Raw genomic sequence first — 13322 nt, forward strand, 5'->3', positions numbered from 1 at the left:
ATTTGGATATTATTCCTTTTCTTCTGTAAATGTATGATTCTAGCAGAAAGACTATAAGTCACTTTAACATTTCCTTTTTTTTTTTTAAACAATAATTGAAGGATGTTTTTCTAAAGTAGAAATTTGGTATTTGGGCAGATAGTATGTACTCAATAAATGTTTGTTGAATGAATTAGTGAATCCCAAACATGTTTGTAGAATTCTGTGATTACACAAATTTTCTTGATAGATTTATAGTATGTAACTCAATTTCCTATCCCCAGTTTACATTTCTCTAGCAATGTATTATTTCTCATTAAGTCCTCACACTATTATTCTTTTTAGGCACGTACTGTAGATACATAAACTATCTTCTTCTGTTAAGATAGCCATGGTATTTCTTCCTAAAATTTATCTCCTAAAATTCTTCCTCTTTAGTTCCCCACACTCTGGTATCTGTTTTACCTATTAGCTCTTAATTGCCTTTCTTCCTACAGGGCATTTCTTTTTTCTTTCTTTTTTTATTTTATTTATTTATTTTTTTTTGAGACAGAGTTTCACTCTTGTTACCCAGGCTGGAGTGCAATGGCGCAATCTCGGCTCACCGCAACCTCCACCTCCTAGGTTCAGGCAATTCTCCTGCCTCAGCCTCCTGAGTAGCTGGGATTACAGGCACGCGCCACCATGCCCAGCTAATTTTTTGTATTTTTAGTAGAGACGGGGTTTCACCGTGTTGACCAGGATGGTCTCGATCTCTTGACCTTGTGATCCACCCGCCTCGGCCTCCCAAAGTGCTGGGATTACAGGCATGCGCTACCATGCCTGGCTAATTTTGTATTTTTAGTAGAGACAGGGTTTTGCCATGTTGGTCAGGCTGGTCTTGAACTCCTGACCTAAAGAGAACCCTCCTCCTCCCCCCATGCCCCCCCCACTGTGTTGGCCTCCCAAAGTGCTGGGATTACAGGCATAAGCCACCTTGCCCAGCAAGTAAAGGGCATTTCTTATTTATCCTTGTTTTAGTCACACCGTAGTGGAGTGAGTAATCAGTTTTAGAAGCTGCAGATGTATTGTTTTCTCAAAGATGCTAGTGTATAGGGCACTTTAATTATGAGTGGACTATATGCTTATTCTGTATGTATTATTCTTAGTAGTGAGTTCAGAATATTATGTATTCTAATGGTTTTTTCTTGGGCTGAATTGGGTGACTAATATAATTACGTTTGTGCTATATAATTTTGGTGATTTCAAAATTCAGCTAACTTTGCAAACATGGTTTGGAAATCTTATTAACCACTAATATATACAGTCATGTAGATAAATGGATGTTTAGTTCATTAGATACTTATTAACTGATGATTAACTGTGTCTAATAGGAACAAGAGTTTGTTCAGAAACAACAGCAAGAATTAGATGGCGCTCTGAAAAAGATCATCCAGCAGCAGAAGGCAGAGTTAGCTAACATTGAGAGAGAGTGCCTGAATAACAAGCAACAGCTCATGAGAGGTAACTTTTTTAAAAATAAGAAATACTGCAAATGTAGAATCCCTTTATGACAGTAGAAGTGAACATAAACATATAACTCTTAAAATTTCATCTTGCCCAAATGATGCTAGAAATATATCTGAAGAATTTTGTGTACTCATTGTGCCATATAGTTGTTAGTATACCTAATGGCTGCATGTTGGAATGGCATTTAAAGTACTTATTTCCCCTAACAAATTAGATTAGTTTTTTTTTTTTTTTTAATTAAGAAAGCTTATATAGAATTTTGGTGTTCATGGTAGGACATTCTCTGTTTATACGACATTAGAACAGAATGAAAAGAGGTAATAGATAATGTCTTGCACTGGTTAAAATTTCACTTACAGCTCAGAATGTCAGTATGTTAGTGTATTTAGAATACTTTTATGTAAATATTAAAATGAATAGCAAAGTACATTAGTAAAAAAGAGGAAAGTGACATTTTGAAAACTGCTGTCTTCTAGCTCGAGAAGCTGCAATTTGGGAGCTTGAAGAACGACACTTACAAGAAAAACACCAGCTGCTTAAACAGCAACTTAAGGATCAATATTTCATGCAAAGACATCAGCTGCTTAAGCGCCATGAGAAGGTTAATGAAAGGAAAATTTCTTCATTTTTTTGTTTGTTTTAAAGTTTGCAAACCTATTTAGTTTTGAAGCTTTCATTTCTTAGATAATGAATTTTAGATTTCCTTTCTGCCTTTTATCCTACAATTTCTTGGATGAAGTTTGGAGTAATTGTATTTTGATCATGACTGCAAACTTCTTTTCTACAAATTATGAGGAAATAACTAATTTCAATGCATAAAAACGTTTTACACATTGTTATCTTCATCTTGGCTCTCAAAGGTAGCTATTTTGGCTCCATTTGTGGTTCAGATGTCTTAAAGTATGGACTCCTTGTACTTATCAAAAGAGTTCAATATAAGACTCTTCACTAATAACTTTCTTCTCTTATTCTTTTGAGGCAGAGTCTTGCTCTGTCACCTGGGCTGGACTGCAGTGGCACTCAATCAGCACTCACTTAACCTCAAACTCCTGGGTTCAAGGGATCTCCTACCTCAGCCTCCCAAGTACATTCATGGACCACTATGCCCTGCTAATTAAAAAAAAATTTTTTTGTAGAGACAGGGTCTAACTATGTTGCACAGGGTGGTCTCAAACTTCTAGGCTCAAGTGATCCTCCTGTGTCAGCCTCCCAAACTGCTGGAATTAACAGGTGTGAGCCACCAGACCTGACCTAACTTCTTATAAGTTATTTTTTGCCTAGTATTTTGCTGGTCACTGCAACAAGGGAGGGAGTAATTATAGGAAACAACAACAAAATGACATATTTGAATATGCATATGGGTACTGACTACTTCTTCTGTATCACTGGATTCTATGTAAAACTCTATTAGGAAACAGAGCAAATGCAGCGTTACAATCAACGACTTATTGAAGAATTGAAAAACAGACAGACTCAGGAAAGAGCAAGACTGCCCAAGATTCAACGCAGTGAAGCCAAGACTCGAATGGCCATGTTTAAGAAAAGTTTGAGAATTAACTCAACAGCCACACCGGATCAGGACCGTGATAAAATTAAACAGGTAAATATGCAAATTATTCTCTACTCTTTTAGATTTTTAAGTTTTGAATGACCTTTAGAAGTGCCACTGATTCCTTTCTTTCTAAACATTTAGAGCCACCTTAGGCTTCTTGATATTCACTTTAACTCTGCAGGCTGGGGCTAGATATACGGCACATACCAATTAGTCTTCCCCTAGATGGTGGTCAACTCCTGGGCTAGACTGATCCTAAGACCAACCCAGGGAATGACATGACTTGGGCAACTTTTCAAGTCAAGACATATGACCTCACCATGACACTTCTGCAGTCACGGTCACACACACAAATTAACTCAGATCACTAAGCAGATAGGAGGATCAAGGTTTTAATCAGGAGTTCCCACTCCCCCTGAAGCTGTGATGTGGACTCCAGGTTTGAGTCACAGCATATTATTACTTGTAGCTTCAGTTTACTGTGCTTGTTTTGTTAAGTTCCTTCATATCTTCAGAATATATAGAAATCACATGCTTCTTAACTATAATTTATCTTTTTTTCTTATTTATAGTTTGCTGCACAAGAAGAAAAGAGGCAGAAAAATGAGAGAATGGCTCAGCATCAAAAACATGAGAATCAAATGCGGGATCTTCAGTTGCAGTGTGAAGCCAACGTCCGCGAACTGCATCAGCTGCAGGTGAGATACAGAAGCCCCACAGCAAAGCTCCTAGGATTTGGCAGCACGCGTGGCTGGTTTTGAGAGAACAGTAGCTACCCAAAGTCAACGGCACCTTACTTACGAGCATGCTGGGGTTGAAAGATTCTGTTTTTTGTATAGATCCAAATGAAGATCAGTTTAGTGTCATAGGCACTTGTGTAGATTATATATAACCATGATTAATGTAAACATGAAGTTAAATTGTAACCTAAGAAATTGAGTCTTTCAAAAACAGTATTATGGTTTTTAGTATATTTTACAAGAAGATATGGAGAGTTTCAAAATGATGTAGACAGTTTTGTTATATTCTGACTTTCTTTGTCAGATTCTGAATTTAAAGTTTCTTTTCCATTTAGAGGAAAATAATTTATTTTCTTCTAGATTTTTGAAATAAATGATAAGTTTATGGGAATTTTTTTCCTAAGAAATTTAAAAGTTACTTGATGGCTGATTTAGGACCTTACATAGAGTATACAGCCCATCTAAAATGTTTAAGATTTCAGAGTATTGTATAAATGTGGGCATCTATACATTTGCTTAATTTACTAGAGTAGAACAGATCCTAATAGATTGGCAAATAGGCCAATAGATCTATTAGAACAGTAGATCTGTTAGGCCCGCCCTTTAGTACCGGATCCCACATTCTGTACTCATGGGTAAAATGTATGCAGGCTCCCTTCTGTATTGTCACTTTTATGAGCAAATCATCCCAGAAAGGAAAAACAGAAGTTCAAACTTGTTCTTTTTAAGTTCTTTTTGTATGGTATGTAATAGATCTAGCTTCTAAACTTGTAAAAATGAAGCTGTGATTCATTTCCTTAGTGGCCCTTGATTTTTATAGAGGAAAACTTGAATCTCAGTAATAGCATGATATTTGATGAGTAATTTATTATTTTGGAAGGTAATTGTATTTGTGAAAAATTGCTTAGTTGATCTGAATTTTTTTTAAATCCCAACTTTATTTTCAGAATGAAAAATGCCACTTGTTGGTTGAGCATGAGACTCAGAAACTGAAGGAGTTAGATGAGGAACATAGCCAAGAATTAAAGGAGTGGAGAGAGAAATTGAGACCTAGGAAAAAGGTAATTTTAAAAGCTTTAAAATGGTATATGTGTACTCATCCATCCATTGGCTCCTTACCTGCTATGTGTCAGGTACAGTGACAGGGGCAGGAAACAGAGAGATGAAAAGACAAAAGCTTTAGAATCTAGTGACAAGCAGTTATGAATTGGTAGGGTCATTGCTCTGAAGTATAAGATACAGAGGAAAGGAACAGAATGTATAAGCAGAGGAGGAGGAGGAGGAGAGCTTCAATCTGCCTGGGTGATTACGTCAGAGAAGGTCTTCCAAGAGGAGATGCCTTGCAAGCCAAGTGAGTCTTGAAGGAGGAGTAAGAGCTTACTGGGAGGATGGGCTGATTGGAGTGGAATGGAACAATTTGAGTAGAGAGAAGAGAATGAGTGAAAAAGAGTCATACAGAGAATTGCAGATCATTCTCTGTCACTGGAGTATAAGGGGGGGTGTGCCGGTGTGTAGGCATTAGGGAGGAAGAAAAGGAGGGAAGGAAGCCATGACAGCTGAATCTGAACAGGCCAACTGGAGCCACATTAAAAGGCCCTGGTATTCTCTGTAAACTTGAAATCTGGTAAAATAGGGATGATATCTCCCCCGCCCCCCTTGTTTGTACTTGACTCCCTATTCACCTGGTCTTGCTGGCTAACCATTTCACCTGGTCTTTGCTGTCACTATATGGTCTCTGACCCTTTGCTACCCTTAAACTTAAACCTTTATGTTTTGGGGGAACTTCCTGCCTACTATACATTTCTGCCATTCCTTTCTTCCATCCATCCAATCAATCAAAGAAATATATATGTAACTATGTACCAAAGGAAGGGAAATTACTAAATGAGTTCATAGTGCGTTGGTTTTTTTTTTTTTTTGAGACGGAGTTTCGCTCTTGTTACCCAGGCTGGAGTGCAATGGCGCAATCTCGGCTCACCGCAACCTCCACCTCCTGGGTTCAGGCAATTCTCCTGCCCCAGCCTCCTGAGTCGCTGGGATTACAGGCACGCGCCACCATGCCCAGCTAATTTTTTGTAGTTTTAGTAGAGACAGGGTTTCACCATGTTGACCAGGATGGTCTCGATCTCTTGACCTTGTGATCCACCCTCCTCGGCCTCCCAAAGTGCTGGGATTACAGGCTTGAGCCACCGCGCCCGGCCCTGGTTTTTTTTTTAAGACAGAGTCTCATTCTGTCGCTTCAGCTAGAGTGCAGTGGTGCAATCTCAGCTCACTGCAACCTCCGCCTCCCAGGTTCAAGTGATTCTTCTGCCTCAGCCTCCCAAGTAGCTGGGATTACAGACACCATCGCCACCACCACACCTGGCTAAGTTTTGTATTTTCAGTAGAGATGGGATTTCGCCATGTTGGCCAGGCTGGTCTTGAATGCCTAACCTTAGGTGATCCACCTGCCTCAGCCTCCCAAAGTGCTGGGATTACAGGTGTGAGCCACCATGCCCAGCTCATAGTGTGGCTTTTTAATTTAAATTTTATTTATTGTCAAATATTTTGAATAGGCAATACATTCACATAGTTTAGAATTCAAAAGGTACAAATGATAAACAGTGAAAAATCTCCTTTAACTCCTTGCAGCCTAGCATCTGCCCCAGACACCTCTGTTGAACTTGTTGACAGTGGTCACAAGTGAGTTGCTGATAATCAAATCCTATGGCCTTACCTAACTCATCTCACTAACAGTCTTGTTTCTTAAAATTCCCTTCTCACCTGGGTTTTCTGACACATCTATCTGCTTTTTATCACCTTGTGTCTCCTGAAATGTAGACATTTCTCAGTTTTGACTTTTAATAAAGAACAGTCTTTACTTTACTTGATGATTTTATTGCTAGTCATGCCTTCAACTATTGCGTATGGACAACTTCAAAACTTAAATGGTAGCAGTTATATAGAGCACGAATTGTAGAATCATACGGATGTGGGTTCAGATCTCAGCACTGACACTTACTGATTAATTTTGTCACTTCTCATTTCTAGGCCTAGTTTTCCTAATTTGTAAAATAAGAATGATACCACCTACCTAACTGGTGTTGTTCATATAGCAGTGGTCCAGTGCCTCAGCTATAGTCATGGTTCAGTGAATGGTTGCTATTGCTATGATTGTTTCTTGTTTTTATTGTTAGTTTGAGCACTAAGCGCCCATTTTCCATCTGGGTGTTCTGTTCCTACTCATTTCATCTCCGCCTGGCGGTTCTTTTTTTTGGTCACTGTATATCAGTAGCACCTATACGCAACCCCAGACATTCTGTACCTGCTCTCCTTTCTTTGTTTTTCTTTATAACAATTCATCGCCACCAGGCACATTTGTTTATTGTCTCCTCTTGTGAGAATATAAACTCCTTTAAAGCAGCGCCATGATTGCTTCATTTATTGACATATACCCAGCTTCTAGAACAGTTCCTGGCACATTGTACAGATGACTACATACCTGTTCGTTGTTGACTGAAGACTATAAACTCAGTGGACATAAATTCAAACTCAGCATCCTGTTCCTTCCTCTTCCTCTCACCTTTCCCCGCTCACTGCGGTCCCACTCCGTCAGATGTTCTTTTCTACGTTCCTGCTTTCTTAATTGACATCTATGCTAGGAACCAAATTATTTTTCATTTCTGTTACACCCAACATTCAGTCAGATGCCAACTAATTTGGCCTCTTCATAACGTGTCTCCTTTCTTTCTCACTGCTATCCTGCTTGCTTACATTGTTCAGGAATGTTGTAATGCGCCTTTTAGTTTCCAGTTCCCTTTCCTTTCTTCCCACTTGCCTGCCGTCACCAGAGGATTTATCCTCAAGAACATCTCTGACACTGTCACAGTGATGTTGATAAATCTCGTTCCATCAGAGCAAAATGTAAATGAATGCCTTAGTTTGACTGTGAAGCCTTCATAGTGCCACACCTGGTCACAGTCACCCTTTCTAGCTTCCTCTCCCGCTAGCCACTTTGTTCCTAGTCCACGTTCCAGCCTTGGGTATAATCACTACTCCTCACACCAGCTCTTCGGCTTCCTGCCTTTGTGCCATGTTTTGTCTCCGTCTGTCTGGCCTGCCTCCCCCATCCTAACTATCAAATTCTTATCTTTCCTTCAACACAAAGCTCATGTTTCACCTCTTCTGAGAACCCCTCCTATATCCTTCCTTCTTTTCCTGTTCTTTGTACCTCTACAGCACCACTTATCCCTGAATCAGTTGTCCACAAAGCCATTAATACCTGTAACAAAATGCCATAAACTGAGGCTGGGGAGTCTGAGACCAGGGTGCCAACACAGGCAGGCTCTGGTAAGGGCCACCATTTGGGCTACAGACTGCCTACTTCTCACTGTGTCCTCGCCTGGTGCAAGAACTCTCTTTAGCCCCTCATAAAGGCACTAATCCCATTTGGAGGGCTCCACCCTCGTCACCTCTCAGAGGCCTCACCTTCTATCAATAGTACCCTCACATTAGGGATTAGGTTTTTATGTGGGTTTAGGGGGCACAGATATTCACATCACAACAGTGCCTCTGATATTTCTCAAGAACTTATTTTTTGCTCTGTATTATGGGGGTAAAAATGATTCTGGTTTAGATTGTACCTTTAAGTAGCTTATATTATAGTCTAGTGTGAAAGAAAAAACAGGCGCATCCTGATAACAAGTCGTCAGGGGTAAGTGCCATGTGGGAGAAACATAATAGTTAATAATAGGTACCATCGATTGGAGTGCATAGTATGTGTAAGTACATCATTATCACATTTAGTCTTCACATAGCAAATTGTCCCTGTTTTTACAGCAGAAGAATTAAGTGGTTCTCTAATATAGAGAAGGTAAATAGTGGACCCAAGTTGTCCATTTATATGGCCAAGCTGGACTTGCGTATAGGGCTGTGGAAAGCTTATGATCTTATAAAATTGAGTAAGCATTTCTTCTTGTTACAATACACAAAGAAAGTGTTTTGGACAAGTAGTTTTATGTTGGCTGTCAGCATAAGTTCTATATGTAACACTAGCACATAACAATTTCTCTTTCCCTTTGTTTTTAAGACACTGGAAGAAGAGTTTGCCAGGAAACTACAGGAACAGGAAGTGTTCTTTAAAATGACTGGGGAGTCTGAATGCCTTAACCCATCAACACAGAGCCGGATTTCCAAATTTTATCCCATTCCTAGCTTGCATTCCACCGGATCATAACAATGGAAGCTTCTGTGCTTGGGTTTGGCTTTTTCAGTATGTTGTTCTATTCTCCTCATCTTCTGCCACAGTCTGTATCAGATAGCTCACGAAGACAATCACCTGCCTCACCTTCTAGGCGCTTTTCTTTTTTGGGTTTGTTTTTTGAAAGCAAAGATGAAGGGAAAACGAACTAAGACAGATGCTAGGCCGTGTTGCCAAAGTAGCATCTTGCAGTAATTCCCTAAAGCGGCTTTGTATATTAATCTTAAAAGTTATGTTCTTTAGACTCTGCTACCTGAAAACTGTTGGAGAAATAATGTTTAAAGTTATTTAAGAAAAACTGTTACATCACTAAGTATTAATAAATTCTTTTTACCTAATCTAACTTCTCAGTGATGCCTAAATCTGTAGTTGAAGCTCTACTGTAGGGAGTTGGGATAATTTTCTTTTGGTGGATCAGCTCTCATAAAAAAGCTATGATTTGCTCAAAATATGCTATTGACTCAGTAAATGAATATATTTTATCTTTAGGATCAACCTCTTTTAAAAGAGAAAAATTATTTCAGTGATTTGTCAAAATGAATTACCTCTTTAAGGCATAAGCTAATAATTGAGGGTGCTAATTTTCTTAAGATAGTGCCTAAAACACTAAATTTCAGTCAAGTCCTAAGTAGGATTTTCTTTTTGGTCACCAGGGACAAAAACATCCTTAGAATTAAACATTATTGTTTTGGAATTTTTGCTTCTCTTGCCATTTGATAGAAATTTTCATCCTAAAATACATGTACAACGTTTGGAAAGATGAAAAAAAAGAGGTAGCTTTTAGATTGCAAATTGGAAATGTAAAACTCATGAAATTTAAGGAATACAGATTTAGCCGTCTCTGTTTATTTTCTAAAATAATACTTAAGCTGGTTAAGTGATTTCTCTCCATCTTAGCAAATTGTTTAAAACTGTTACAGGCCTGCAGGCTCTGAGTTATAAATATATCTTCTGAACTTAATCTTAAAAGAGGCATTTGTTCAGAATACTTTTTTTTTTATATTTAGGCAAATGTCAGAAATTACTTTTCCTTATCTTGAAATGAGGCTACTTACATCTTGGTTTTATTTTGTTTCATGTTTAAATCATTCGCTTTGATTTGAGTGGGAAAAGCCGGAAGCCTTTATCATGTGGTTGCTGATGTGTATAATTATTAATAAAATGTTCACTCCTAGTCCCTTATGAGGCTTAGAATTTCAACCACGTGTCAGGTCGGACAGTATTATAAACTGGACTTTGCTGTGTGAGACAGCACATTTGTAAATGATGCTTGCTGCCTGCCATTTTCAACCTATTTGCTCTTAAGAGTGCTAGGTACCAAATTGTGAAAGCTTGTTTTTAGTTATATTACTTTTGAGGCTGGTGAAAAATTTAAATGTAACTTTGTGGTATCACTGATTCATATTTAGAAAATGTAATTGTCTGTAGCACTTTCTTGCAGTTAATTTGAAAACTTTGGATGCCGAACCTTATTTTGTCAGTGGTTTAGATGATTTAAAAATGCATGTGCGATTTTAATTTTGTAATTGTTTTGACAAGCATAATTGGACAGCTTTGTAGGTAGCCTTAACTTCTGGCCAAGTTAGTTTTTTACATAAATATATATACATGTATACATATTATGTATGGTTGTAAATTCATACACATCACATGAATGTGTTACTGTATACAAAACTTAATGCTTTATTCTCAAATGCTGGGTTGAAAAATGTTTTGAAAGCCTTTTAAAATATATGTCTTTATAAAGTAATATTCAGGATGATGATAAAAATTGTTTATATTGTTATGATAAAAATAACAGTATAATGTTGCCCAGTGTATTTAATGATTTATTTGAAGAGGGATTGGGGAGGAAGGTTTTCATACCACTCTCTCCTTTGAAATTTTCAGTTTATTGACTTTTAAAAAATGAATACTTCAGGCAGTAGACTTTTTTTTTCCAATATCATTTAATTGATACCCTTTGTGCTAAATAGTTTGTGGTGCCTATTAATTTGATCTGAATATTTGATTCTTTCTGTTCCTTTCAACTTGACATTCAGAGTATTGACTCAAGGAGAGAGGCTGAGAGTGGAATGGCTGATGCTGGGGTAAGGTGGTAGCAACTCTTGGATCTCCCTTAAAACTGCCTTTTGGATTCAGTGTTCATGCTTGAGTTTGCTTTCAAATATGACCATGTTCGTGTGGGTGCAGGAATGTACAGTGATACGTATGTAGAGGTAAAGCACTCATTTTAATACTTAAAGTTTTATAAATCCTTTCATAAAGTGTTTTGTTCTAAAATATGCTGTTTGTACTCAGACCAGCCCACCTCTTGTGAGGTCCTGTATTCAAACAGATGATAGTGATCTATCTTTCTTGCATGAAGTGTAGGTGGGGAGTGGGCGAGGGGCACAGACTTCTTTGAAATCAAGTAGTACAGTCAAATCTCCTCCTGATTTGGTTGTTTTGTTACTGTGGCAGAATATGCCATGAAACGCACCCTCATCAGTCACCTCCCCTCTTTTCCCTGAGTGTTGTGAACACACCAGACCTGCACACTTCGGCAGATCCGGCTCCTAGAGTTTGGGGCATCTGGCCAACTTTCCTTCTGTCAACAACCATAGGGTGTGAATTGTTGAATTAGCTGCTATTCTCTGTGGAGTCACATTAAGCTTTTTCGTACCTTTGTCTGTGGGGAAGCTATAGGGTGGGTAGAGAAAAAATGTTGAGTGCTTTTACTTTGCTGAAAATATTAGAACTCTCTTGTGACAGTATACCGCAAATTGTAATTAAATATAAACCAGAACCAGAGCTACCTCTAAGTCATATTTCCTCAAGCACAAAGCTCTCAGGCATATGAGACCCACTTTAATGAAGGGTCTCTGATTTCTTGAGCATCAGCGAGCTTCAGGAGTGACTATTTTTTGTACTCTTCCTTGTAACTACACACTTTTCCCATTCCACACTGTGCTTAAATGACAAAGACTCTTCTGAGAAGCCAAATTCTGTCCAAGTATTAACTAGAGATATTGTTAATTAAAGAAAATCTAGAACTGAAGTGAAAAAAGAGCGTTCCAGTTCTAATAGTCTTTTCGTGAACAATTCTTTTCTGAGAAATGATTTTTATAAGAAATGGGGTGATACTTTAAATGCTTTTCTTAAGTTGAAAGCACAACAGTTAATGGCTATACGGTTGCTGTTCTGTTGCTGACATGGTTTTGATAAAGCTTTAACATTCCTGCTACTAATCTTGGCGTAGAGTGTTTGCCAGGTTTAAATGTTGGCTGCTGCTTTTTGTGTTCCTCCTCTGGTTTGCAGTGTAATGAGTTCATAAGCTAAATTTTCAGAAATTTTGTTTGAGATATGCCTCTTGTCTACTTGGGAGCAACATGTCTTTTCAATCATGGGATTGACACATGAAAAATAAAGTTATTTCTTAATCAATTTTGGGAAGCAGTCTTTTATTGAGAATCTTTGAAACTGGAGTGTCCTGCCTGAGAACACTTTGCAGTTGTTGGTCCTAGTTATATTGTAAAACTTGCAGTCCTCCAGGTCTTCTGACCCTTCCGGACTTAGTATTTATTCCTAGCTGTCTGTAGTCCACAGCACACACTCACAAATCTAGTTTTTAGCGGTACCTTGCTGGAAGGTGTCATTCAGCATGCAAACCCCTCCTTTGGGAGGTGCTTAAACTATTTCTGTCAGTCTATGTTTATATGTGTATGTTTTAAATTTCTTTCCCCCCTTGGGATGGATGATTTTTCTCAATAAGTATTTTGCAAATCATATGACCTCACTTTGGCTAAAATAATCTCTTCGTCATTATTAATGTTCATGCAAGATTCAATAGACACTAGCCAGCATCACTTGGCACGTGTCCAGCTGGAGGGAGGCATGGAGTGTCACTTTCTAATCTGGGAGCGTTGCGAACTATTGAACTCATTCTTGAATTAAAAAAAAAAGAAACAAAAGATGCTCAGATCCATTGCCATCCAGCTGAGGACATAACCTCATGCCTGCCCATCCTCTTTCTGAGTTTTGTCCAGAGAAGGTAGTAAGTTTGGACTTGTACCCTATTTTACTTGAGCATAAGCCTTTATGAAGACTTTGGGTATCCTAGTAAGGTAAATCTAGTAACAAGGGAAAACTACTATGTCTGATGAATCAACATAAGGATCACTATTAAAGGGGATATAATACTTGAACCCCTAAAGCTACTTTTGAAAAAGGGTCAAAACATCTTCTCCCTCCTTTTTTGGAAGTTGCTTTTTTTTTTTCGTGACAGAGTCTTGCTCTGTCGCCAGGCTGGAGTGCAATGGTG

General features: G+C 38.3%; 1 protein-coding gene across 2 annotated transcripts in view; it reads left to right on the top strand.

The window, feature by feature from the left end:
• Positions 1–12445, top strand: part of SLK (STE20 like kinase) — a 57120-nt gene extending 44675 nt beyond the window's left edge. For both annotated transcript variants that reach the window (XM_032281530.1, XM_032281531.1), the window contains 6 exons: positions 1353–1482; positions 1965–2089; positions 2900–3088; positions 3613–3738; positions 4728–4841; positions 8849–12445. In XM_032281530.1, the coding sequence (XP_032137421.1) occupies positions 1353–1482; positions 1965–2089; positions 2900–3088; positions 3613–3738; positions 4728–4841; positions 8849–8995 (831 nt within the window). In that variant the 3' untranslated portion in view covers positions 8996–12445. The remainder of the gene's footprint in view (positions 1–1352; positions 1483–1964; positions 2090–2899; positions 3089–3612; positions 3739–4727; positions 4842–8848) is intronic.
• The last annotated feature ends 877 nt before the right edge of the window (positions 12446–13322 follow it).

Source organism: Sapajus apella, unplaced genomic scaffold (assembly GCF_009761245.1).
Source record: "Sapajus apella isolate SASKATOON/1434 unplaced genomic scaffold, GSC_monkey_1.0 scaffold13, whole genome shotgun sequence".
NCBI classification, from domain to species: Eukaryota; Metazoa; Chordata; class Mammalia; order Primates; family Cebidae; genus Sapajus; species Sapajus apella.